Source organism: Rhinolophus hipposideros (genome assembly GCF_964194185.1).
Source record: "Rhinolophus hipposideros genome assembly, chromosome: 7".
NCBI classification, from domain to species: Eukaryota; Metazoa; Chordata; class Mammalia; order Chiroptera; family Rhinolophidae; genus Rhinolophus; species Rhinolophus hipposideros.
Genome location: NC_138053.1, coordinates 66248361 through 66275856, shown reverse-complemented (window position 1 = coordinate 66275856; position 27496 = coordinate 66248361). Strand labels below are relative to the sequence as shown.

Sequence of the window (27496 nt, the reverse complement as noted above, 5' to 3'; positions counted from 1 at the left end):
AAACGGGAACTGCTGAATCCTAAGCACACAGCATAGTGTATACTCTTAGTTACATAAGGGGTTTTTCATCCCCACTAAATCTCTATCAAATGCAAAAATTAGGGGCTACTAGCAGGCCTGTGTCGCTTACAACAGGACAAACAAGGACATTAACGTATCTGGGAATCACATACAAAGAACAATCAAAGGCTGTTGTACCCAGGGAAAGTATTTATTGGATGATGAATAAGGGAAATGGATAGCTATCCTAAAATATACGGTCAATCATATAAAAAAGGTATGGCTGACAATTCTGAAACCTGAGATGAGGAACTGGCTCTCCTACTAATTAGTGGCTTTATTAAATGTTATCGAGCTTGTTTGCTCATCTGTAAATTAAAGAAGTTGGACCCTTTGTATTTCAAACATTCTATTTCATTCATGCCTAATGGTGCTCCACATGCAGAATGCAGCCCAACAAGGGTGTTATAAGAAGGAAACCTGAAGACCTAACTCTGTCAAGATACGAAGTTACCTTATAAAAAAATATACTCTAAGGATACTAGGAAATCTAGCAGAGCTTCACACACGGTCGGACTAGGTCATAAGTCAACAAACTATAACCCCTGGAGTAGCCACTGTTTATGTAAATAAAGTTTCACTGAAACACAGCCACACCCATTCATTCAGAGATTGGCTACAGCTTCTTTTTCCAGCTACAACAGTAGAGTTGGATAGTTGTCAAATGGATCATATAGCCCACAAAGCCTAAAATATTTACTCTCTGGCACCTTACGAAAAAGTTTGCTGACCTTGGACTATTATGATCTACGAGGTTCATTTTATATTATTATACACTGGAGATGAAAGAGTTGCATTACAATACTCTTAAATAGAGGATAGGGATAAAAGAATGCGTAGAGAGAATAGATTAAACATGAATTCAGTTCACCTCTCTGTGATTACACCAGCTTTTCTCTCTAAGCTAGTGAATGGCTCATCTGCCAGTCACTGAAAACTTCTATTCTAAGAATACACAAGATAAAACAAGCATCAAAGATTTAACACGCACCTGCCCTCCTTCACTTTTTGTGCATTCCCTCGACATACGTAGTTTTCAATGTAACCATCACTGCAGTTGATTTTTGACCAATCTGGGTCACAAACATCCAGGAAGTGAGGCCGCAATCTGCCTATTGAATACTTGGCAATGTCAGTCAGGGACTGGCTAGCAGCTGCACCAAATAAAAATGTTCCAATGGCTTTGTAAATAGTGGCTATGTAGTTATTCCTGATAAAGGAATTAGAGTGCAAGACGTTACAGTAAACAGACAGGGTTTCTCCAATAATCATCTGAAAAAGAAACAGAAATATAACATGTTAAAGCAGCAACCAGGCACTTTCAACAAATTAAAAATAGAAAAGAAAATGGTAAATCACAATAAAATCTTTATTGTAAAAAGACCCTGTTTTTTCCTTTAAAAATGGAATCAACTTAGGATATCTAATTCTAAACCATTAAAAAAAAAGGTGTCAGATCAATTGTGGATGCTGCTTACTTACAAAGCAATGGCTAAACTAAAATAATTTCAAAGTCTACTTAAACCAATACAACCTCATTTCTTTTCTTGTGTTCTAATAAATTGAGTTTTAATAAGTAGACAGTCATGTATTGTGGACAGAAACCATGGTGTTTGTTCAAAGAACACAAATTTCCCCAATTAAAATATCCCTTATATAAGTACTTTTGACATTCTTCATTTTTATCAAACATTCCTCTGAATTAAAGACATCGATCATATTGAAAAGCGGAAGACCGTTTCAAGGAGTAGACAATCTAATATAAAAGCAGGGCTCTACCCCTGATGCCAGTGGGTGCAGAGGGCAGGGAGGGGAGCTGACAGGGCCTCCTCTTCCTGCCTCTCCCCAGACCTTTCGGCCCGGCTTCCGGCTTCCGCAACAAGTCTCATTAAAGAGCAAACACACACTCATGCTCTCCCCTTCTCCAAGAAAACATTTCAAGCGCCTCTTTCCTCTTTATTTTTCCCTGACTTGTAAAATTGAAGTTAAAGCCTTCCCAGATTCTAGAACAGCGTGTGCATGAGTACGCAACAGTGTAACGTGTTTAAAGGCATAAAAGGCTTTCCAAATACTTTACAAGTTCACAGACCAATATCCTGAGAAATTAAAACAATACTGAGTGGCAACATTATAAAAAATTACATTTGCTGATTATAAAATAAGCCACACTGTAGCTATCTGAGACCAAAATAAACACTTAAATAACAGTTTGCTATTATTTGTGTTGGGGGGTAGTATAAGTCACAAAGTTTTGCATAAGATGCGTGCTAGTTTTGCTGCTTCATTTTACATAAAAAATGTTCAATTTATATAAACAATTATATAATGCAAAGATTTCCATTTATTGAGGACTAATTGTCTTCAGGGTGAGCCTTACCATAGGTGAAATAAATGGCTGCCTCCTGAAAAGAATTTCAAGAACTTGATACCAAGAATTCTTTCCTCATCTGGCTCAATGGCTCCTAAAATTCCATAATTAGAATCTTATAACTTTGTCAACTAGACTACGAATTCTACAAAAGCAAGAGTGAATTTTTAGTTGTTGATTAGAAAGCTAATACTACCACAGTGACCTAAAACAGAGTAGGTGATCAATAAATTTTAATTGAAGACACTGCCTCTTGAGTAAAAAGGTAACTTAATATGTTTAAACATATTAAGCTCCAGATAAATTTATTCATCATGGTCCTTAATGTGAATAACTTAACCAGATCCTTTCCTGAGAACAGGTCTCACAGGAGAGGAAAACCATATGCATTTCTAGGGTTATGGTACCTCCGCAATTTTGCTTAGGGTTCTCCCAGACTGCCTCCAGCCAGTGGCCTTGCATTAAAGCATATACTATTCTCCTCAGGCTGCTAGGTTTTTCCAGCAACTGCCTTGATAGATTCACAGCAAGAAATAATTTTTCTAATGTTTCATTATGGAGTAGATCTTTGATAATTTAAAATATATACCAAGCACACTAATTAACCACGATTCGAGGAGTTGAAACTTCCACATCTCAGCTGTCAGTTGTTCTTGGGAAAGCCATCAACTCTTTTCCAGAAATAGGTATTGATCTTTTTGAGTCTTCCTAGTCATAATGATTATGTAGGACAAGCCAAACCGTCGTTCTTGCCACTGGTGACAGAAAATCAGCTCACTAGGAGCATTCAGAGCACTGGGCACAGATTAAAAGCTGATGTACAGAATCAGTGTAAGCTATCGTGCTCCACCTTTACTGAGAGAAATAAACAAGTTCTAAATCAATTCTTCTAAAGTAAATGTAGAGATGTGTCTGTGCATTTCACCTACACAGAGTAGCCATATTTTTGTTTAATTTAAATATCTTATCCTGCTCTTTGAGCCATTTATGCCAATTCTCAGCCGTTGGTGAAGTCCACACTTAAGCTAACAATGGCAGAATCTTAGAGCTGGGATGACTCATCAGGCGTTATGTACTCAGATTCTAAAGGTCAGATAAATTACTAAGAACTGAAGATAAGGTTTGGGGGAGTAAAACAGGATACTTTTGAAGATCAAAGCTAATAATTACCTAAATCAGTATGATTCCAGCATGTAAAACCTATGCACTACAGTATTTTCTCGCCATCTCCTTTATATCTCCACCAATCGAAATGACTTTATCCATCTCTACACTGTCCCTATAGTTACGTGTCTTCCATTCAGGGGCCACCTTCCCAAAAGAATAATCTAAAATCACAGACATACTTCCTCTCCTTCCTAAATATCTCTAATTACCTCCATTCCCTTTATTGATTATACTGAATCTCTCTCAAAAGTCAAAACAGTCTCATCAGATCAAACAGATTTTTATCGACCCTCATTTACCTTAACTTTGGTAGTATGAGACATTGTTGACCATTTCCTCTTTACTGACACGCTCTCTGGACTTCCGAGAAACTACCTTAATTCTGGTTCTCTACAAGGCCCCCTCAATCACTCCTGTATTTGTGGGTCATTTGCAACTCATGTCAAAGACCTGGTATGAAGTCTGAATCACAGTCCTAAAAGACTTTTTAAGGAAACCCTTTACCTTCTAGTAAATAAAATTAAACACATACAAGTCTAAGTGCTGCCTGTAAGAAGCCGAGTTAATGAAGAAACTAAAATTATTTTAAATTAGTACCTAAAACCACTGTCCTACGCAGTGTTTGTCTTTGTTGATACAGTTAATATGAAAATAGCACTTGACAGCACCTTTAAACAGTCTGTTCTGTTCTAAGAAACCTACACTCAATTTACTTGCTGTTTTATTAAATATAATGATGACTTTCGCACAGGTGATGCTGAAATAGCCAAAAGCTCCTAGTTAACGAAATAAAACTAACGGGTTTTTGTTAACTGAGCGTTCTGTCAGACACCCACAGGGTGCCCAGAAGTCGACACTCAGTCCTGCTGCCTCTGGTCTGCAGCGAATTTCGGACTTTTGCTTGTACAGCACCCTTTTTACTGAGACACAATGAAAATGAGAATTGAAAGACAAGTACACTTGTAGTGGTGTCTGAGTAGTTCAATCTTGTCTGAAATCAGGTACTGTTTGCAAATAAGAGTCCTACTAAAATTTTTATATTTAAATAGTAAGCTCTCAGAAACATATATACTCAAAAAAAAGAAAAAGACCCTACTCTTACTCCAGAAGCATAGGCTTGGCTTTCTTTCTTTCAAGAGTCAAAACTCAGTGTAAAGATTTGTCGAGATTGAAGGGATCCACCAATTTCTTAAAACTTAACCATATTGCAGGCGAGTCGCCCACATTGTTACTGCGTCACGACTCCTGTTTTTTGCCAGCACCTAGGACAGGCCAGGCTCCAGGGCAGGCAGGAAGGCTACCAAGATGCACAAGGCTCTGTATCTGCCTTCAAGGAGCTCACAACCTCAGGAAACAAACATCTGTACAGCAGAGGTTTTCTTCTATTAATTGTGTACCACAAATTATGAGTTGATTAACTTTCAGTGCTAATAAGGAAAACTGACAAGACATATATGACATTATCTTGTTGGCCTATCTCCTGGGTGGGACCACATTTTCTGCTTTTAACTAATAAGAAAAAAAACCTTGTTTCTAAAGTTACAAGTTATGGAGCATAAAACTAATGTAAATCATAGACTCTCTGGGTCAAGACATAAAAATCATCTAGTCTGATCACTTAACATCTTCTCCCTAGATATTCTCGGAGCATTCCCACCTGAAATCCTAGAAAATAAGTTATTATTGTGTTTCAATACCAGTAAAAAGTCTGTCATGTTCACTGCTAATTATCTATAGAACTTTGGCTGTTCTCTCCCGTTTCTAGCATTATCTAAACATTCTTTAAAGTAAACATGGGTTAAATGAAGTCTTCGTTAGCAATTTTTCTTTTCAGAATTCAGTAACTAGAAAGTGTATACATATACACAGATTCAATAAATTATAAAATAATATCCTAGGTACAAGGTATACTAGAAACATATTGATATTCATCTATTACATGATTACTGAAACAATAACCAATTACAGTTCTAAAAAACACAGTGACTTGAAAAAGATTAGCATAAAACCAACACATATTCAGCAAGGTTCTTCTAATTATACATTGTTATTCTTTTGTCTCCACCTAAAATAGCTGAAATTATCTTGATCAAATAACACTTTCAATTAAAAGTTATAAAAATACATTATTTTACAGGGTTATGCATTCAATCATTAACAGATTAATACAAAAATTAAGCCAACTGCCCAAAAGCGATAAATTTGGAAAAAGCAGATTTAACTTACAACGATAATACTGAATGGAATGATTATTCCACCTAATAACGCATAAGGGATGGTGTCTTCTTTGTAAGGGTACTTGATGGACTCATCATTACAGAATAATCCTCGTTGGAAGGGGGTATGCCTTGAAGTAAGAATTGCAAAAGGCAATCCAGCTATCAAAAGGAATAAATGAAAATATCATTAAAAAGGAAATATCAAAACTAATTAATGGCAATAATTATTCCAGAGGCTGTTTAAAAATACATTTGCCATGAAAATAAATAAGAGCACATGTAAAAAGGAAATGCAGCAATGCATGCAACAGAAGGTAGAAAGATTACAGTTTAGGGTAAAGATCTTTTTTCTGCAGGAAACAATGCTCCAAGTCCTCTACTAATCAATTTAACCAAGAGTATCTTCTTCCTTTTGTTTCTGCCCAAATACACTGAATGGATTTTAGGAAAGAAAAAAATCCCCTGATGCTCGTTTGTCGTTTCATCACAAGGTTTTCAACACTATTTCTAAACCAATTTGTCACAGACTTTGCTTCCAAAAAGAAAAGAGCATTTTGTCATCCCCCATTTTGTCTCTATATTACTACCTCCTTTAGACAGGTCATGGTCGTTAGCTAAGCTATCAGAGTATCTAAATAAAGCTTTATCCATTCATTTCTGTTACTGTTACAGCCAGTTTAGAGGTGCTGTGAAAAGGAGTCTGAACTTAAATCAAGTTTCTTAAGAAAAGATGGACAATGGAATCAAGCACAAAAAAGCACCTGAAAAACAGCTCTCTCCGTTTCCATCAGCAATGATTTCCCTAAAGATCATGTCTCACACTCATCTCCTAAAATGTCCTACTTTTGCCTAAGTCTGAACTTGAAGAATTCAGTTCTCTTTTACGTCACTGAATTTGGCATACTTAATACTGCAGCATACTGACCAGCACTGCTTTGTAAGAGATAGGGTTTAGCAGAAACCCTCCACATGAGGTCTGCTTCAAGACTTATTCAAGTACCGAAGTTTGTCTCCCTAAATGACCCATTCTCTCAGCAGTGATACCATAACCACTAAGCTAACATATTCTACGTTCAAGCATTCTTTCCGTGAAGCACCAAGTCTTGATGGCCACTTACAGGTCTCAGGAACTCCATAGATAAAGCCCTAAAGGCTGAATGACAACCAAGCCTCTGACACTGCCTGATTGTCCTTCAAATATCAAGTCTATTCAATCTACAAGGGCCAACTGAAAAGGAGAAGCACATTCCTAGTTCTTTCATTTATATTCCTGGTTTTCATGGAGAACCTGAATACACAAAGAAAAGTTTATTTCTTTGTGTGAACCAATTTGCCAACAGTGGTAAACTCATTAGGCCTTTAAGATGCTCACAAAGTTTCCAAAGTAATACTTGTAGTAAATTAGTCATTAAAAAAAACAAAAGCAATGAATTAGAACTGACTTTGCTGACTGACCCTTACATTCCACTACCTGTCATACCTGAATTCAGACTACCCTCTGATCCACCACGTGGTCTGCCTTCAGAGGAACGAGGTGAGATACCCAAGCCTTCAGCACGAACACTACGGTTGCAGCACAAACCTTTTCACTTCGCACACGCTGTGGGATGAATCCTCAAAGCTGAAGTTTGAGCTGTTGCCCGGTACAATCACTGAACACTTAGCCTTCAACCAATAAACTATACTCTAATCCAATGGGCACATTTATTTTGTATTACAAAGAGCTAGAACTTCTATAATTCATTTTACTTGCAAGAACTCTACACACAATATTGGAAACTTTCAATATCTACATTGCATATTTCTGCATCGCTTTAATTTTTCAAAGAGCATTTCTTTCTTTCGGAGTAGTACAGAAGTTAAGTCCACATTTGATTAGTATCTAAAACTCGGTAGGTTTTATGTCCTTATTCGTTAACAGGCCCAAATATATTGGAAATGTTTTTAACTGGCATATTCATTAACATTAAGTTGATTTTTTTTTTCTTTGACCACAAAATCTATGTTAGAAATTATTCTTAGATTTAGAAAAAATGTTTGTGGGTATTTTTTAGGATAGGAGGGAAACAAAATAAAATCACATACAAGTATAATCAGTCTATTTTTTTTAATAGAAATATTCAAGTGGGCAAATATAGAGTGAATCCATTGAGCAAGGAATTCTGCTAGGTACTACCAGGAATACAAAATAGAATAATGTACATAATTATAGCAGAGAATAAGCAGAGGGACAAAGAGCTATGAGGGTTCAAAAAGGGCTGGTGAGGCTCTCAGCTGGTGGCTATCAGTCAGAATCTCAGCAGCAGGCGTCTGGTACTGAGATAGAGATTTGAGGATATAAAAAAAGGTCTGAAGCCACAGAGGTAAAAGAAATTGTGCGTGATGGCTCTGAAGTGAAAGAAGTGGAGGGTGTGGGGCAGGGCAGCAGCAACACTAAAGGGATGAGCAGAAAAAGAAGGCCCACTGAGGCAGGTGTGGTGGGCTGAAGGAGGGTCAGGAGAAAGTAATGACCCTGAGGCCAAGTCCAGAGAGAGAATTGCAGGAAGTGGCGACTGGTCCACAATGGCCAATGGGTTTTCAATTGCCAGACTTAATAAAAGTGGTTTTAATAAGAAGGGGTGGAAACAAGACCATAGAGGTTTCAGTAAGAAATGATTAAAAAAAAAGAAGAAGAATGAATGAATCTACCACAAATGCACACTATTCTTTTGAGAGTTTGAGTGAAGAGATCGTATCACAGAAGGCCTTAGAAATATTTTTAAATTAATAACTAATATTTGTGATCTCTCACATAAACCCACGAGATGTATTACTTCAAAGTCATTACCCAATGCCATTTCATTTTCAGGAATTAATTAAACCTGAACGTAGATCCGTTATTCACGGACACACATAAGGCTCAAAAAGATGAACTAGTGGTACAGATTCCTGCTCTGGAAATTTTGGAATTGGAACAAAGACTGACTCAGAGCTGGCCAACAGCATGGCCATTCATAAGAAACACTGGCTGAAGACTGGCTGAGGATAACACAGGTCTGCAGAGAAAACAGCAGGGACACCTGACACCTGAGATGGAGAAACGAAACGGAGACAGCAGCTCTGGGTCTCACTGCCAAAGGGCCTCTCTGGTCTTGCTGTTCGGAGTTGTCTGAGTGCCCTGCAACCTTTCGACAAAACCCATTTTTACTTAAGCTAGTTAGAAAGGGATTCTACTGCATACAACCAAGAGAGCACACTTTAAACAATTATAACCATTCCCCTTAACATGAGGGTTATTTTTGTTTTATTACCCTACTACAGTGAACATTTCCAAATACCAATTATTATTTGCATATCTAATTATTTCCTTAGAATATATTTTTATGTGGAATTATATAGGCCAAAGGATATAAACGTTAAGGTCCTTGACAAACCGCTCCAGAAACGTTACTTTATACCACCAATTTTCTCTACTAGCCACAGTATACAACAGCACGGAGAAATGCAAAAATTTAAGTAAAGATATCTGATGGTACCTTAAACATTTACTATAGATTTCAAGGCAAAGTGAAGGGTTCCATTTGCTCTTTTATAAATCCAAGTCAAACCCCCTTTTCCTTTTCCCTGGAGTTCATCTCTAAAACAATCCCTTTTCATCATTTGTCAAATGACTACATTTGTCAAACAATGTTTCTCTTAATACTTCAGTTGACAAAATTCATTTTCATTCCCTTTATTGAGGTGATTTACAGAACATAAAATTCATCCACTTTAAGTATATAATTCAATTATTTTGGTAAGTGTATAGAGTTGTGCAACCATCACCATAATCCAGTTTCAGAATATTTTCAAAACCCCCCAAATTCTCATGAGCCCATCTGCATTCAATCATTTCTCCCACTACTAACCCCAGGCAACCACTCATCTGTTTTGTCTCCACATAGATTTGCCTTTTGTGAACATTTCATATAAATGAAATCATACACGTGGTATTCTGTAAGTGGCTTTTATCACTTAACATGATGTTTCTGACGTTCATCCATGTTGTAGCATGCATTTTATTCCTTTTTATTGCTGAATAGTACCCTATTGTACGTGTATACGTACTACATTTGGTTTATCCATTCACTAGTTAATGGACATTTGGGTTGTTTCCAGTTTTTGTCTATTATGACTAATGTCACTACAAACATTCACGTACAAGTATTTGTGTGAATATATATTTTCATTTCTATTAAGTAGATATATAGGGGTAGAATAGCTGGGTCATATGTTTACCTTTTTAAGGAACTGACAAACTGTTTTCCAAATGCCTACACCCCTTTACATTCCCACATCCTGCTTTTTAATATGCCCACGTGGCTTGTCATATTAGCCCATTTAAGAATCAGATTCTCTGCATAGTTAACTCATACCCACAAATAAATACAGCCTTTCTACCTCCTACCAGTGAATATTAATAACAAAAGAGAATATGTGATATGGTAACTCATCACTTCCACAAACAAAAACCCTCAAGAATACTTCTCCAGAGATAGGAAAAGATAACGTAAGAGCGTGGTCACACATCTCTTAACTTCCTCTTGCACAAACACTCAGCATCTCGATACCATGATCTAAATAATAATAAATATCTTAGTTAGAAAGATTGGTGGTGAAGTGTCCAGCAAAACTGAGAAATTGTGGTTAAATACCTTTTACATGTAAAGGAAACTCTTCTAATAGTAAAAACTACATAAATGCCTCCACAAAAACAATGTTACACCGCTCATCCATGGTGTAGCACAGATATTTTGCTCCTTTTGATTGCAGAATAGTATTCTATTATACAAATATGAAATCCACTAGATAGATGCCCAGGAGAGAGTCAGCACGCAACTCCAGAGTCTACCAATCATTAAGGGACACACTAATTCAGGAATAAGAGCAGGAGCAAGAGACTGACAAATTCCGACACAAAGCTGTCCCTTGAGATCTGTTGAGAGGTCAGCTACCATACCTCAATGGCCTGGGAGACAAAAAGACCTCACTGGCAGACCAAAGGACCTCAGTGAACAGAGAGAATGATGCCCATTTGTGAAATATCTATCTCAGGGATCGCATTCCTCTAATGCCTGAACAAGAAAGGGAGGAGAGGACGTAGATGGAGACTAGAAACCTAAAGAGTCAAAAGGTACAGGATAACCTGTAGAATAATGGGTCTATTATTATTTTTGCCACCTGACTGTATCCTTAGGCTAAACAGTAAGTGAGGTGTGTGTGTATTTAATCTACCTTCTCTATTAGATCATTTGAAAAATCTTCCTTTGTTTATTTACCAATGGGGAAAATTCCAAGTAGGAAAAGAATCAATTTAAAAAATACAAGTTGTCACAAGATGCCAGTGATACAGTACCTAAAATATAATCATACGTAATACGACAGTAAAAAGACTGTGCCGACACATCATTGCTTTTCCCTCTGCTTATATTTAAGAGAATGAAGTTCTGCTGACTACTCAAGAGAACGTGTGAGATCACTCTGCCCTGTTCATGCATGAAGTGCACATGGGGATACAAGATAAAATGTAGTGCAGGAAACAGAAGGAATGAAGCAGAAAACAAAAAAATTACTATACTCCCCAAAACAAAAGCCAACAAGAGAGAACTGACGACCATGAGTATTGTATAACTGAACGAATACCTGGACGACTGCACTCCTTTATTACTTAAAGCATGAATATACCTCTTTTGCTGTAAACAAGTAAGAGTACATGATGTACTCTTGTGTTACATGGAGTACTTATCTGAGCCTATTTCTTTAACATTAATCTTTCCTAGAGACAGAATTTTTAAAAACTGAAAGATAATCATTTCAATCTACACAACAAATTATAACTAAAATAAACTGAAGCTAGAACATTCTCCTATTTATAAACTCTATCACTGTATCTTAAAGGAAACTTAGGAAAAAGTTTAATATTATCTGCATTTGAACTTGTACAAATACACAAACCAAAGATTATGGAACTCCATCTATAATAGATGTCTTAAGAATTTTGGAATCTTAAGATATAAAAATGTTATTTTTGTCAACATTAAGGGACATTATAATTCGACGAACTGAGATCTCAAAGTCCTGAGTACCACTTCTTTAATAAAGAAGCAATCATTCAATTCAGTTCAACAGTTAACTGACTTCTTACTACTTTGAATAAGGCATTAGGTTGAAGTGGGGAGGGGCCGTAGGCACAGCACAGGTCTCCCGGTCGTCATATTCTAAATTTATTTTAGTAAAGGCAATAGTATTTGCTGATGGAAGTACTGGATGTGAGTGTGAGAAAGGAGTTAACAATGACCCTAAGGTTTTCCATTTGAGAGTCCTGAAGTTTAAAAGTGCATTAACTGAGATGGAGAAAACTGGAGACTGAATAGGGTAAAAGACAGACCCAAGAGTTCATACTTGAATAACTCAAGTTAGAGGCGGGTATTAGCAGAGATGTCGAGTAGGCAGTCAAGTCCGTTGGGGACGAGGGCCAGGCAAAAGATATAAATGTGGCTTAGCGGTGATATTAAAGCCATGGAACTGGATTGTGATCACCAAGGAGTGAGTATACATAGAGGAGAAAAGAGGACCCACAGACTGATCCCTGGAGCACTCCAAAATTAAAAGATCATGAAGAAGAGAAGGAACTTCAAAGGAGAAGGAGTAAAAGCGGCCTGTAAGGTAAAATCAGGAGAGTATAGAAAATCCGCAGGAATCTATCTCAAAACTCCTAGAACACGTAAGTGTGTGTAGCAAGGTCACAGGACATAAGGTCAACATGCAAATTTCAATATAGCAGCGACAAACAATTGGAAACCAAACTTAAAAGCACAATACCATTTGTAATAGTTTAAAACACTGAAGTATTTAGGTATCATCCTAACAAAATGTGTACAGGATCTAGATGCTGAAAACTACAAAACACTGACGAAAGAAATCAAATACCTAAATAAAAACATGCATTGGAAAATTAAGAAGATGTGAATTCTCTCCAAACTAATCTACAACTTTACTGCAATTCTTATCAAAATTCCAGCCAGATTGTTTGTATACACACTGATTCTAGAATTCATGTGGAAAAGCAAGAGAATGAGACAGCTAAAATAATTCTGAAAAAAAGAATAATAAAGTTGGAGGAGTCATGCTCCCTGAATTTTTTGAGAAAAATGTACCTATACTTTATTTTTTCCTCCACTGGATTTTAATATATTTTTATATATTTTTACCACTCAATATATAGCTACAATAATCAAGACAGTGTGGTATATAAGTAAGAATGCAGCAAGGACAGAGTCCAGAAAAAGACAATGAGAAGATCAGGGAAAGAAATACAAAGCATTTCACTCTTACTTAGGTGAATAATTGGCAGTAGCTTTCTCCAAAGTATAATACCAAAGTGGTTTGCTGTACTGGGAGTTAAATCAGGGAACTCTGCTCTTCAGATCAAAGGACAGACTTTGAGATAGGTGCCTACATCAATGAAACAAACCCTCTTTTCATGGCTTTCTGATAAACTCAAAAGCATCTTTTATATAGAGAAATACATTAGAACAAATTAAGTGACGTACACAAGGTCACGGTGAATTTCAGCAGTGGAGCTAAACAACAGATTCACATTCAAATTTTCAATCTTAAATTGTCTAGATCAGTACTCAAAAATACTTCCGGCAGATGAAGTCAACCTGGACAAACTCCACTGTATGCTTTGGTGGCTGCTATCACACTAACCTGTTTCCAACCACTGCCCCCTAATCTCATCTTCACCACCTAGACTCATATTCACAGCTTCCATCTGATAAAAGAAAACCAAAACAAAAGAGCTTACAGACCTACCCACTTCTATCACATGAGACCCACTCCATCCTGAAGACAATAACTGTCAAAGAGAACGTAAACCATAGCATACCACCGACGTGATGGGCTTAAAATCCCAACTTGGCCTATTGGTAGCTATAAAAGAGAAATACCTACCAACCTCAGATAGTTGTCTTGAGAGAAAGAATCTGTAACACAGTCATACTTCACATAAAACAGACAATAAATGACAGAACAAACACAGCCTTCCATTTACCACATATGCAAAAATTGTAAACCAATGAACACCCAATTTATAACATTTTCAAAGAAAATAAGCAAAATTCTATAGTAAACAAAATAAGTCTTTCCCAGTTGCTCTTTTCATCTCTTTGCCCAGGGATTTTACTACTGGGTGCCACGGAACAGTGACTCTTCACACTGGAAACAGGTAATTCTGCTGCTAAAATTAAAGAAGGGCATATTCCCCCAAGTTACAGAGAAATTGATTTGACAGAGATCGTATTTTCCCTCAAATTTTGGTATCTTCTAAAATACCAAAAGATCTTCTAAAAGATCTTCTAAAATCTTTTACGTATATCAGAAGATTAACACCAAAGTATAAATCTAACACAAATGCACATTTAACTAAACACGTAATTGGTGCACTGTACTTCAAAACTCCCAAATATTCTACTGGAAAAAAATCAGTGAATCACTAGACCATTCTCCCCACCGACTCTTACTGCCCTGTCAGTAACCTCTGCTTATACACTGCCTAGATTATAACAAGATCCCAAACTGGATCCTCCCAACTCTAAGCCAAGACAGCCAGTAGAAAGTCACCTTAGATTAAAAAGACTCCTCACTATTGCTACCTACCCTATTGTCAGAGGCAGCCACTGGGAACAGCCTTCTGAAAGTAGGTTGTTCTAATGCCATGCTCTGAACCGGTGTTGGCTATTCATCAAAAACAGGTGTGAAAACAGAAAGTTTTCTTTCTGTAAGTAATATAGAATTCCATTTCTTGTCATTCAGGAAACACAAGTTCATGATCAAGCAGTAAACTGCCGTGTTTAAGATCCTATCTCATTCTGGTTCTGAATAAGAAAACTTAAAGATAATTGACAGAAATGGTAGAGAACTTCTAAAAATTCTTACTTAAAGATGGAGTTCACAGAAATCTGGCTACAATAGATTCTGGAAAATAAGTGATTTTCCAGAAAGCCAGGTAGGCAACGTAAGCTACTTCTAGCTATAAGGAATCACCCAAGTGTTTCATGAGTGGCTTCTTTCCAGGACACTAGTTTTGCTCACACTTCCCAATTACTGAATAAGGTCGTATTCAAAATCACTGTACTGCAATGGACATGTTTATTTTTTTTATAGCTTACATCACCAATCCTGTACTCCAATCACAAATGGATGTTTCACATAAGCAGTTCTAAGCTTACAACAAAAACTAAATTTGTGATTTTCAAATATTTGTCTAAAGTAACCACATAACATGACTAAGAAATTAGATAATTTTAAATCAGCTTTCACTCAAAGGCCTATAATCGCTTATTCTAAGACCCAAAGACCTCAAATTCTTATTTCTTTCTTAACATTTGATGCCGACATCCAACCTGAACTTATCTAAATGGCAAAACTTAACCTGAAAAAAATGAACAACCCTAGCCTTTATTCACCCCACTTACTTTGACTAGTCATATTTCACTATGTAAATATTAATGTCTTGATTATGAGATACTGTACTAGAGTCTGCCGAGGGCATTACATGAGGTATTATATAACCTTTCAGAAATTCAAAAATTTCTGGCTCCAAGAGTTTTTTGGTAACGGACTACGAACCTGTATTTAGATAAAATCCTCATTATTAAAAGATGCTTCTAAGTTCAATGTATTATTTTTCAGAGAGCCATAAAATTTTCAATGTATTAAGGTCTACCGCATAATAAAACTTTACCCAGTAATGGTCCCTTACATAAAATGCACTAAACATATTCCACTCATATGAGTATATTTTCTAAGAGGACTGTAAGTACCACAAGATTTCAGTTCCTTGTTTGTTGTTTTTCACTATAAAAAACTGAAAACTGGCACTGATTTGTATTATTTTCTTTCCCATATTTAAGTCTTCGCTAGATTAAGTCTTATAAATCAAAAGTTTATTCTATTTATTAAACTGTCAATCAATTTTGCACTTCTTTCCTTTGGTAAGAACAAATAATCTCAAGTGAAAAGAAATACTCATAAAATGAGTTCACAAATAGATAAATTATATGAATTATAGCCCAGAAACTTTACTTTCTATACCTTATCAAGTAATCCAATTCAGAGCAATGAATATATAAATATTCACTAACTATAAGGATAATCGTTTGTAGATAAGCAATCTTAACTAATGTTATTTAACCAAAGAGCATTGACATTTCACCAAACTTTGAGCAAATTTTTTTAATTTTTAAAAATACACTTTATTTTTTTTGAGCAGTTTTAGGTTTATATAAAAAAACACTGAGAAAAGATATACTCCCTTGCTTACAACCACCACTTTGAAGTTCCCGTTTTAAACATCTTTCATTAGTGTGGTACATTTGATATAACTGATGAACCAATAATGAGATGTTAACTAAACTCCATAGTTCACATTAGTGTTCATTCTTTGCATTGTCTTTATGTTGTACAGTTCTGAGTTTTGTTTTTTTTTAAGTTTGTCTGCCTTTGTCTTTTATTTAAATTTTTATTGCGTAACAGTGTGTTTCTCCAGGGCCCATCAGCTCCAAGTTGTTGTCCTTCAGCCTAGTTGTGGAGGGCGCAGCTCACTGGCCCATGTGGGAATTGAACCGGTAACCCCATTGTTCAGAGCTCGCGCTCTAACCTCTGAGCCCCGCGGCCGCCCCAGTCCTATGAGTTTTGACAAATACGTAACATCGTGCATCCACCATTACATTATCATACAGAATAGTTTACTACTATCTTTGAAATCATCTGTAATCAAACTTCTCATTCCTCTTCTCTCCTCCTCCCAACCCCTTGCAAACAATGATGTTTTTATTGTCTCCATTGTTTTCCCTTTTCCAGAATGTATATGGTTGGAATTACAGTATGAATCCTTTTCAGATTGGCTTCTTTCATTTAAGGATATGCATTTAAAGTTCTTCCATGTCTTTTTATGGCTGGATAGCTCAACTGTTTTTAGCACTGACCAGTCCATTGTGTGGATGTACCACAGTTTATCCATTCACCTACAGAAAGACATCTCAGTTGCTTCCAAGTTTGGGCAATTATGAATAAAGCTGTCAGAAACAGCCATGTGCTGGCTTTCGTGTGGATGTAAATTTTCAAATCGTTTGGATAAATACCTAGGAGCATGACTGATAGATCCTATGGTAAGACTGTTTAGTTTTGAAAGAAACTGCCAAACTGTCTTCTAAAATGGCTGTACCGCTTTACATTCCCACCAGCAATAAATGAGAACCTCTGTTGATCTACATCTGTACTAGCATTTGGCGTTGTGTTTTGGATTTTAGCCATTCTAATAGGTATATTGTAATATCTCATGGTTGTTTTAATTTACAATTCCGTAATGAAATATGATACTGGGCATCTTTTCATATGCTTATGTGCCATCTATGTATCTTCTTTGGTGAGAAGAATTTTTGATTGAGTTGTTTGTTTTCTTATTGTTGAGTTTCGAGAGTTCTTGGTATATTTTGGATAAAAATCCTTTAACAGATATGTTTTATAAATATTTTCCCCCAGTTTGTGGCTTTACACAGAGCAGAAGTTTTTAATTTTAATGAAGTCCAACTTATCAATTATTTCTTTCATTGACCATGTTTTTGGTGTTATTATCTAAAAACTCATTGCCAAATCCAAGGTAGATTTAATTTTAATTACAAAAAATTTTTCAAAAGAAACAATGTCATGAATTCAATCAAGTTCTTAGGACCTAAAAGGTAAAGTATAAAAAATCCCCAGCTAGAGTTTTTTTAAAAAGTATTTATGAAAGAGGAAAATAAAGTCATGAAATGTTAACACAAATGCCTTCACATTCACTTTTACCTAGTGTGACAGATAACATTCCCAAAATAAGTCATACTAAGATACTCTGCCTTCAAACTCTTCTGTCTATAACAGAAAAACACAGACATCATCATGCTAGTATTTTCATATATTCAGATATGAAAGGTTTGTAAACAGAAAAAAAGATTTGTTCTGTTCTATAAAAAGGTTGAGAATTAATGGAAAGAAGATAAATTTGACCTTTTTTATACATTTTTAAATAACAGCATATTAATCGCATATCTATCACAAATATATTTATGTTTGGCCATATTACCAATTCAATGTTTAACAAATGAAAAATTGTGTCACTTCTGCTTGAAAAAGTGAAAGTAGAAAGTTGAGGGGGGGGGTATAACTCTGATTGCAAGTTTAAATGGTAATAAGACTTAATTCCTGGTAGTAGACAAAATGAGTATTTTAATTTTAATTGTCTTCTTATCACATATAATTCATTGATAAACCTCATTTAGTAGAAAGAGATTTTAGGGCTTTTAGAAAATCAGAGTTCTCATCTAGGAATAAAATGTAACCCATTCAAAGCCTGCTGATTTGTCAAGATACATGCAGCAGAAAAGTTAGATGTCTACTCATTTTGTAGAGCTGTACTCAGTGTGTGAAGCAATAGCTCTTTACCATTTAACCTTAGCAAAGGCATTCCATAATATGTCCTAAAACTCAAGAATATTTTATTAGCAGATATTTTTCCCAATGAATCCCTTAAAAACCTATAGCAATTAAAAAAACAACAGTGGAATTCACTAAGCTTGGCTAATGTGCAACTAACAGAACTTCAGTTTTCATTATTGGCAGTAAATACTCAATATTTATATAACTTTTCTTTAAGTTCACCCAATATAAAACAAAATTTATCACAAGATATTTTCAAGTGTTCTATAAAATGAATACATAAAAAATACTTAATATATCAAATCTATATATTACCGCTTCCAATGGTAGCATGAAAAGCCATTTTAAACAAAGAAAACATCTGTTGTTATAGCAAATTACTTTGGAATGCATCTGGTATTACTTCATTTTGTGATAATTATATAAAGAAAGGGTGCTGGAACAACTGCTCATAAGAACTGATTGAATCAATACTTTCCATAATGATGGAGACAAGAAATGCAGTTCCACATGGGAATAAGTAAACAAGAAAATAATTTTTTTTCCCAACCTAAGAAACCAAGCTCCATAATACTAAATTTTATTAATTCCAATGTCCCCCATATTTTGAGATATCTATAATCAAGATATATATTCAATATAATAGTGTTCCATTATTTTCCTGAAAATCTATTTTAATGAGGTATTTTATCCTAAGAGATGACTTGGAAATATGGTATTGCCAGAGAGTTAAGCTGAATTTTCATGGTAGTAATTATGATTAAACATAAGCGACAATCTTATTCCATTTTCACATTTAGTTTTTCATTAAAATTTCTACCTTCTTTTGTTAAACACCAGTTATACACTAAGCACTGTGGTTTGCATTAAGGATACAATGTTGAGCAAAACAGCTGTCCCTAGCCTAGTAAAGCTTATTACCTTGTGCCTACTGGGGTGAAACTCTGAAAAGGTAGCACAGCAATCCTGTCAACATGGAAACAAAAACCGGAACAATGCACATTCTAGAGTAAGGAATTTTTAATAGACAAACACTTCAAACAATGGAGACATAATAGGATTTCAAATAATGCACATTTTTTAATGAACTTAGGGTAAGAGTGTTTTGCACATTAAGGTATGTTTACACAGATGTTCCTCTATCATGAACTAATAACTTAATCAACAATATGCACTAAGGATGAAGCTCACCATTAATGATAATAAATAGTGACAAAGACTCTTTGACCAAATTTTAGTTAAGCTCCTCTGAGCCCTCTTCTCAACCAGGCTTCTACCTTGACCTTCTGTGTCCATCCTGCCTGTCCTTGCTGGGCCTGCATAGCCCAGTGTCAGGAAGAATCGCCCAAACTTGTGGCTGGCATCTGAAATGAGGGCAGCCTTATGGGGGAAGTGGGTCATGGGAATCCCTTGGATTTGTAACCAGAGGGTCAGAAATATGGATGGCCTGGGGACCCTAACTTGCAGCTGACAACTAAAGCGAGGGCAGTCTTATTGCAGACTGTGACCTTAAACCTGTGGAGTCTGACCCAACTCCAGGGGTTAGCATAAGAATTGGATTATACTATATAGAAACATTAAGAAGTTCTGTGTTTGTGTGTAAATCCACTCAAAGCCACAGATGGCCCATTACTCCTAAAAGAGCCTAGTCAGCCACATAGGTTGCTGAGCCGCAGAGAAAGGAGTGAAGTTTTTATTTTAATTTATTGTGCATTTTAAAAATATCATTAGTTCAATCTTTTATTTTCCCACATTCTTGGTGATAGACAAAACTAAACTCACACTTTTAAGCTTCTGGAACAACTATATGAAATGGGTATACAGTTAAGACAGTTAAACTTCACATTTATTAAAATGAAAAGGGGATATTTTCTAATGGGTTTTTAAAATTTAAAACAGACTTCCTTATTTGAAAAACAGTATGTGTGCAAGGGAGGGGAAAAAAAAGAAAATGCAGGAGATAAAATGAAAATAATCTCGTATACTAATAATCCCACCATTCAGAGAGAACCATCATCACTATCCTTCTCCCACCCCCACTTAATATATTACAAAGATCTTTCCAGGTCAGTATATATTATCAAAAATATAAAATGGATATCATAACATTTCATCACTGGGGTAAATCATGAACAGTCCCCTACAGCTGAACTTATTTCCAATTTTCTGCTATAAAAAATAATGCTGTAATGAACAATCTTGTAACTACTTCTCTGCATGAAACTATTATTATTTCTATAGTATAAATTGCTAAAAGTATAATATCTAGGTCCAACGATATATTCTTTTTAATATCAATTTATACCCCTGCCAGCTTTGTATATGAGAGATAACTTGTTTTTTTTACACTTGACAAGCTGGGAAAGCTCTTACTTTTGCCAATGTAACAGGCCAAACCATGTTCTCAGTGCTGTTTTAAAATAAACTTTGATTTCTTAGGAACGTTAAATCTTTTTTTTTTCACGTTTTTGGCAATTTTTTTATTCCACTGACACCTTTCTCTTCATGCCCTTTGCCCATTTTGCTTTGGGGCATTCATCTGTTTCTCACTTATTTATAAGAGTATTTATATATAAAAGAATTAATAAGCCTTTTTCACATACATCCACATGCATTCCTATTTTGTCATGGTGCAGTTCAAGTTACTGTAAATAATACAATGTCTCTTTAGGAGTTTTATTAGTTGGTCACACACAAAAAATTGGCTATACTATATTATTTTAGGCTAAACATTTTTACTACAAGGTTAAACTATAGAATAATCAAGACCTAAGAAAAGTTAACTACTCACAGTCAGTACTCAAGTCAATGTAAAATAACCTATTAAACACAGAAAGAAAGTTTTCTATTCCCAATCTATATACATGTTAAAGCTAGAAAAAGTATACTTATTCACAACATAAGGATCTGAGATTTAACTTTATTGTTGCTATCATTACTCTGAAAGTGTGCAAACAAATTCAAGCTTTTATCTTTTTCTAGAAATGTAAAAATTTATAAAAGTAAATGTACAAGGAACTGAGAAGGGAGACAGTAAACCTACATAAAGCAAAAAGGGGAGGGGGAAAACAGTATTAAAAAAAGTGGACCCTTAAAAGGCAAAAAGAAACTTTAAGTCAAAACATATAAAAATCTATAGTTTTCTGAATGTTGCATCTTTTTTGATTAGCTGATGAGGAAACAGTACAGAATGAATTTTTAAAAAAGATTATGGACCTCAGATTGTAAAAATTAAGTCACTGCTTTTAAAATGTTCTATCATCCAAAATCTTTTTATTCATCATCAAATTATAAAGTAGGTGTGTATGAAGTTACATCAAACATAAATCACTTTACAGAAAACAGTCTCCTACATCTGATATTATACATAAGCTTATTAAAACAAGCAAATAAATCTACCCCAGGACTTTCCTAGAATCCCTTCACATTAATCCACAAGCCATCAGCATATTTAAGGTCCAGAAACTGTCCAAACTACTTTTAATATACTACTTTTAATATAAATAAATTTGCGTTAAAATATCTTTCCAGATCACATCTCTCCAATAGCAATCTCATGGGAATTCATAGCCAAGAATTCAAGGATGCACATACCAAGTCTTTTTCTATACTTTTTAAACATTTAAGCTGTTTGATATTTATAATAATTCAAAAATATTTGTTATAAAAATAAGTAAAAAACAGGCACAAGACTGAATTTGCACTGTTCATAATGATCTAAAACATTGTTCAACTAAAGGAAATAATAGCAAAATGTTAACAGTAGTTGTCTTTAGGTAGAACTAAGGGTGATTTCTTTTTTTTGTAACAGATTTTCTTAAATTCATTAACGAATATGTATTATTTTTATCATTAAATTTTTTTTTAGAAAAAGATGAAAAGTATCAAGTCAAATACAAAAGTAACTTTCTGATCTTCAAGCAATTACCTCCTGAAATACAGGGGTAGTTTTTTAAAATTTTTATGTGGCAATAGCTGCTCAAAATATGGCTACAACAAATACCTTGTACTTTATACAAGTACAGTAACAGTAACACTGTCTATTATCATTTAAGTGTGGCAGTATTATATGCTTTCCTGCACATTGTTTCATAAGCCTGATGGCTACAATGGAAGTTATGGTGGAATTTACTTCTTAGGAAAAAAGTAAATATCTCCTTAAACTAAGTCCCAGATTTTTCTCCCCTTTACTCCTATATAAAAGTGGTTTTAATCAAATTAGTGTATACTAAATATGAAAATATTTAACATATCTTGGAACATAAAATCCAAGTTCCCTTCACCTTCTAGAATACTGTGCTGAAGACCATCAAAAAAATAAAACAAAACTTCTAGACAAAATGAACTCAGATATGAACTAGAAAAACCAAAGAACTAGGTTATTATTCTCAGCCAATGTGGGGGCAAAATAGGGAAAGAAAAGCCAGGCTGTCCTATTGTGAAAATAAGGTTGCTAAGTTTGCTAAGACAAAAATTTGTTAAGTCAACTATCTGGGGAAGACAAGTGATAAGAGACAGGTGGTCAAAGGAGAAACATGGTATGACCTGCTACACTCCCAGAACACTCAGGGGGTAAATCTGTACTCAGCTCCTTCTATTCTATTTCCAAATCACATAAAAAAGAGACATGGGCAAGGCTCAGAAGTCAGTGTTAAGGAAAAAGGAAGTAAGCAGATCATAAGTGCCAATGTTAACCTATTATTGCCAAACTGAACCTAGAAGGAAACTTTCTAGTTATCTAAAATAATAAAACCCAGATCTTACAAACTGATGAACTATCTGAAGCACAGTAAAACTTAAAAGACTGATATAGTTCTGATGTATTCTGAGGATTTTATTTTGCATATGTATTTACAGCTTTTCTGAGTTGTCTCAAATTTATTAAATAAATCTATCTCCTTTATATGGCCTTAATTTCCATTTAATAACATCATAAAACAAGCATAATCTTAATTTCAGCTCTGCCGTAAAGTAACTTACTGGGCATGAGCAAGTGTCTTCACTTGTATACTAAAAGGAGTTGGTCCAAATGGCTTAAATGAGCCCTTCCATTCTAAAATAATCATTCTGTAATTCTTCATGATCACATCACGTTGTTTTGGTTAACATCCCGCTTTTAACTGGAGAAACTGCCCCTGATTAAAACAGTGGGTATGTTCCTCAAGCAATCACTCACCACATCAACACTAGTGAAGACAGTGCTGTGGATTCACTCCCACCCCAATGCCATCACTTCAACCAACCTCAGGCACAACAAACCCATCGCTACCTACTTATTCATTTACTTACAGAGGAAATGGGTAAACCAAGCCCCACTATGGTGAGAACAGTGGATGTGACGGTACTGTCATGGTACGGATACTGGATGCTGTTGTCTTTACAGAAAAAGCCTCTCTGATATGGATATATTTGGCCGAAATTTAGAACAGCCAAAGGCATGGCAGCTGTTGGGGAAGGGAAAAAGATACACATGGTTAAATTCAATTCACTTCGTTAGGAAGTAAAGTCTACTGAATGGGATGCAAATCTTAAACATATTTTGCCGTTTCTAATAAAGAATCAATATTCCACAATATCCAAGAGTGAAGACTGAGGAAACCATGCAGCATTAGCTTGTCCATATCAGCCCCTCTTTTATCAAGTATAAATTCTCTTACTTGCGTTGACCTCTGATTTTAGAGACAATCAATAAAAGAAACCCCCAAGAAAAAGAACAAAATTGGCCCATAGAAAAATAAAGTGGAGAAAACAGCAAGATTTTACACTTTACATTTTGTAACTAATTCAATTTTAATTGAATTGCTTTATATATTAACTATGTTTAAGGAAAAAAAACTCAGTAAATACATTTAATAATCATAATATCATAACAGCCAAATGTAGTTGAGGGGAAAGATAGAAAATTTTGTTTCACATCAAAATTTACATTAATAGCGTTAGAATACAATAGAAACCATAAGTATATTTGATAATAAAAGCAGAAACAAAAACAAATTAAAAATGGTTTTTATTAGCCCGGGCAAGGCTCTAAAATCACTTTAAGAAGATATAAAGAAATAATTTTCATTTGAAATATTTCACCCAAATAAAATGAAAGACCAATAAATAAATAAATAAATCAGTAGCTTCTTAACATGTTCAAATTTACCATGCTTTTAGGCTTTGCTTTATACAATTTAAACGTTTAAGCATCTATTTACTATATGCTCAATACTAAAGTAGGCCATTCATAAGGGAAACAAATTAGTGTAAAAGAGATACTAAGTTTAGGAGCTTAAACTGTATATGTAGAAATAGAATGTATACTCAGTAAATTGTTTAAAAAGTAATACAAAGATAGGTTTTTAAGGGGGGAGGGTGATGAAATTGTTCTGTGTCTTGAGTATGATAGTAATTCCACAACTCTACGTATCTGGCAAAACTCACAGAACTGTACAACAAATAAGTGAATTTCATTGTATGTAAATTTAAAAAGAAATACCATAAAAAACAGAAAAGCTCCTACAGAAATTCAGAGGTCAACATGAACTAGAGTAGTTAGAAAAGACAAAGAAAAGGCAGCTGAGTTGAACTTGAAACAGCAGGTAAATCAAGGAGAGTATTTAGTGGTAGAGGGAGGCAAGGTCAGCAAGAGCACATCAAGAGCACAGAGGGAAGTTCAAGGTACGTAACATTTTATAGCCAACATGCTCACACGTGCTAGGCATAGGCTACAGAGATAACTCAATTCTTACTGCAACCCTGTGAAGTACATACTATCACTTCCCCCATTTTTCACATAAAGTTGTTATGAGGCTTTAAGAATTCCAGAACTTTGCTGAAACTAGTAAGTGGAACCAGGATTCTAAGATAGACCACCATGTTTCCCCAAAAATAAGAGCTAGCCGGACAATCAGCTCTAATGCGTCTTTTAGAACAAAAATTAATATAAGACCCAGTCTTATTTTACTGTAATGTACGACCGGGTCTTTAATATAAAATAAAATATATAATATAATATAATATAATATAATATAATATAATATAATATAATATAATATAATATAATATAATATATAATACTGGATCTTATATTAATTTTTGCTCCAAAAGATGCATTAGAGCTGACTATCCTGCTAGGTCTTATTTTCGGGGAAACACAGTATCTGTTTCTAGAGTCAGTGTATACAGGGCCTCCCATGAAGGCAAGTGATCTGGCTAAATTAACAGGTAAGAATTGTGACAAGGAACATATGGCTGTGGGGGAGAGGGACCTGTCTTTTTGAAAACTTGTTCAGTATAAACTATATGTTATGTTCATAATGAAAACTCAAAGTTAATGGAACAAAATCTTTGGTAAAGATTACTCTTAAGTCTGCAATTTTGTGTTTTTTAATGGGAGGAAGTGGGCTTGAGATTTTTGCGTTTACTAAAAAGAATTATGTATTTAAAATCCGGGCCTAAGAAAGAACTTATCCTGTAGGAAATAAAATATCACTGTCTTCTTTGGTTAGGGTCAGCAACAGGGTAAAATAAGGGGTTGTAGAAATTAATTTTGAAGAAAGCATAGAAAGGAGAACATTTAATACAGCTTTGAAATAATGCAGTAATTAAGTGATAAGTAGTGTGTTGATAGTGGAAATAGAATAGGATGCATGAGTATTCTGAACACAGAAAATACCCAACCTGATGACTGATCACAACTGCTGAGCACACCTGGAGATGACACGTCAGGGTTGGAAGCAGGGAGACAGATGGTCCCACTGACAGATACGTGAAGTTGGGAGGTGGTTTATAGTGGAAGAAAATTCGTTTACTATTGAGAATATTGCCTTTGGGGTGATCTAGCACCTTCTTAATTGCTCAGCCTCGTCTTTCACGCTTCCCCATGCAGCCCTTAAGGCTCCAATCACACTGAACCATTTGCTGTTGCCTGAACATTCCCACCCATATGTTTTCAAAACCCTAGGTGCTTTCATACACGGTCAGCCTTCTCCTGGGGCTACTTGCCCTCTTACTTCCCCATCAAGTCCCAGCCAGGCACTCCCTGCTTATCTGTCCCATGGCACCTTGCACGTGTATCTATCACAATGTATTTTAAATTGCCTGTTGCATTCTGTCAGCAACTTGAGAGCAAAGACTGTATCATTCTGTATCCTTTGCACCAGGCATACAGTTGACTCTGAATAAAAATTTACTGAAAGGGTAAACAAATAAAATTCAGGATAAAAATCAAATAGAGAAAGATATGCAAATTGTTGGCAATAGAATTGGTAAATTAAGCCAGGAGAATGAAACAGTTCTCAGAGAAAGCCTTAAACCAAGACTCAGAAAGATAAAACAATCAGCTAAGAACTAATCTCCATAGTGAAATCACAAAAAGAGACTGTAGGAGAGAGAGGAAGAAAGGATGATTACATGCTCCAGAGGGAGGGGCTAATTGTATCTCACTGGGCAGCACATATTGACCATTCTTTGAACAAAAGAATGAACAACAGGGAAGTAGGACAGTGTGATACAAAAGCCAGGGGAAGTAAGAGTATCAAGTCTGTGTCAGGTAAATGTAGGGTATCAAATGCTAAGACAAGAAGGAGAGTGAAAACTGAGTAAAGACTATGAGGTCTGAGGAAAAAGGGTGCAGTTGGTGACCTGGGAGAGACTATATTATACCACGTCTACTAACACCACAGTACCTTTATGAAGAAATTTCACTATTGGGTTATTACAGTCTAAGCATACGTCTCTTTCTTCAAGTTAAATATATCATGATGTCCTCTACTGCTCATATGTTTTACATATACACACATGCACACCCCGATGGGCTGACCTGTTTCCCCCCCAAGTTCTTATGTTGGGAGTTCTAACACCCAATTTTACTATATTTGAAGATAAGGCTTTTAGGCGGTAATTAAGGCTAAATAAGGTCATAAACGTAGGGTCCTAACCCAATCGGACTGGTAGCCTTATAAGAAGAGGAAGAGACAGACATCTCTCTCTCCACATGCATGCACCAGTTAAGGCAATGTGAGGATAGAGTCAGGTGGCGTCTGCAGGCCAGGAAGAGAGCTGTCACCACAACCCACCATGCTGGCACTTTGATCTCGGAATTCCAGCCTCCACAACTGTGAGGAAATAAATGTGTTATTTAAGTCACCCAGTCTTGGTATATTGTTATGGCAGCCTGAGCAGCCTGAGACACATATAC

General features: G+C 35.5%; 1 protein-coding gene across 4 annotated transcripts in view; it reads right to left on the bottom strand.

Moving 5' to 3' along the window:
• PLPP1 (phospholipid phosphatase 1) overlaps positions 1 to 27496 on the bottom strand; it is a 77939-nt gene that overhangs the window by 22573 nt on the left and 27870 nt on the right. For 2 of the 4 annotated variants that reach the window (XM_081053735.1, XM_081053736.1), the window contains exons 2-3: positions 5822 to 5973; positions 1052 to 1332 (exon numbers count right to left, since the gene is read on the bottom strand). In XM_081053735.1, the coding sequence (XP_080909861.1) occupies positions 1052 to 1332; positions 5822 to 5973 (433 nt within the window). Of the gene's footprint in view, positions 1 to 1051; positions 1333 to 5821; positions 5974 to 23601; positions 23757 to 27496 lie in introns of all 4 variants that reach the window. The other 2 variants (XM_081053734.1, XM_081053737.1) reach the window with 1 other exon arrangement.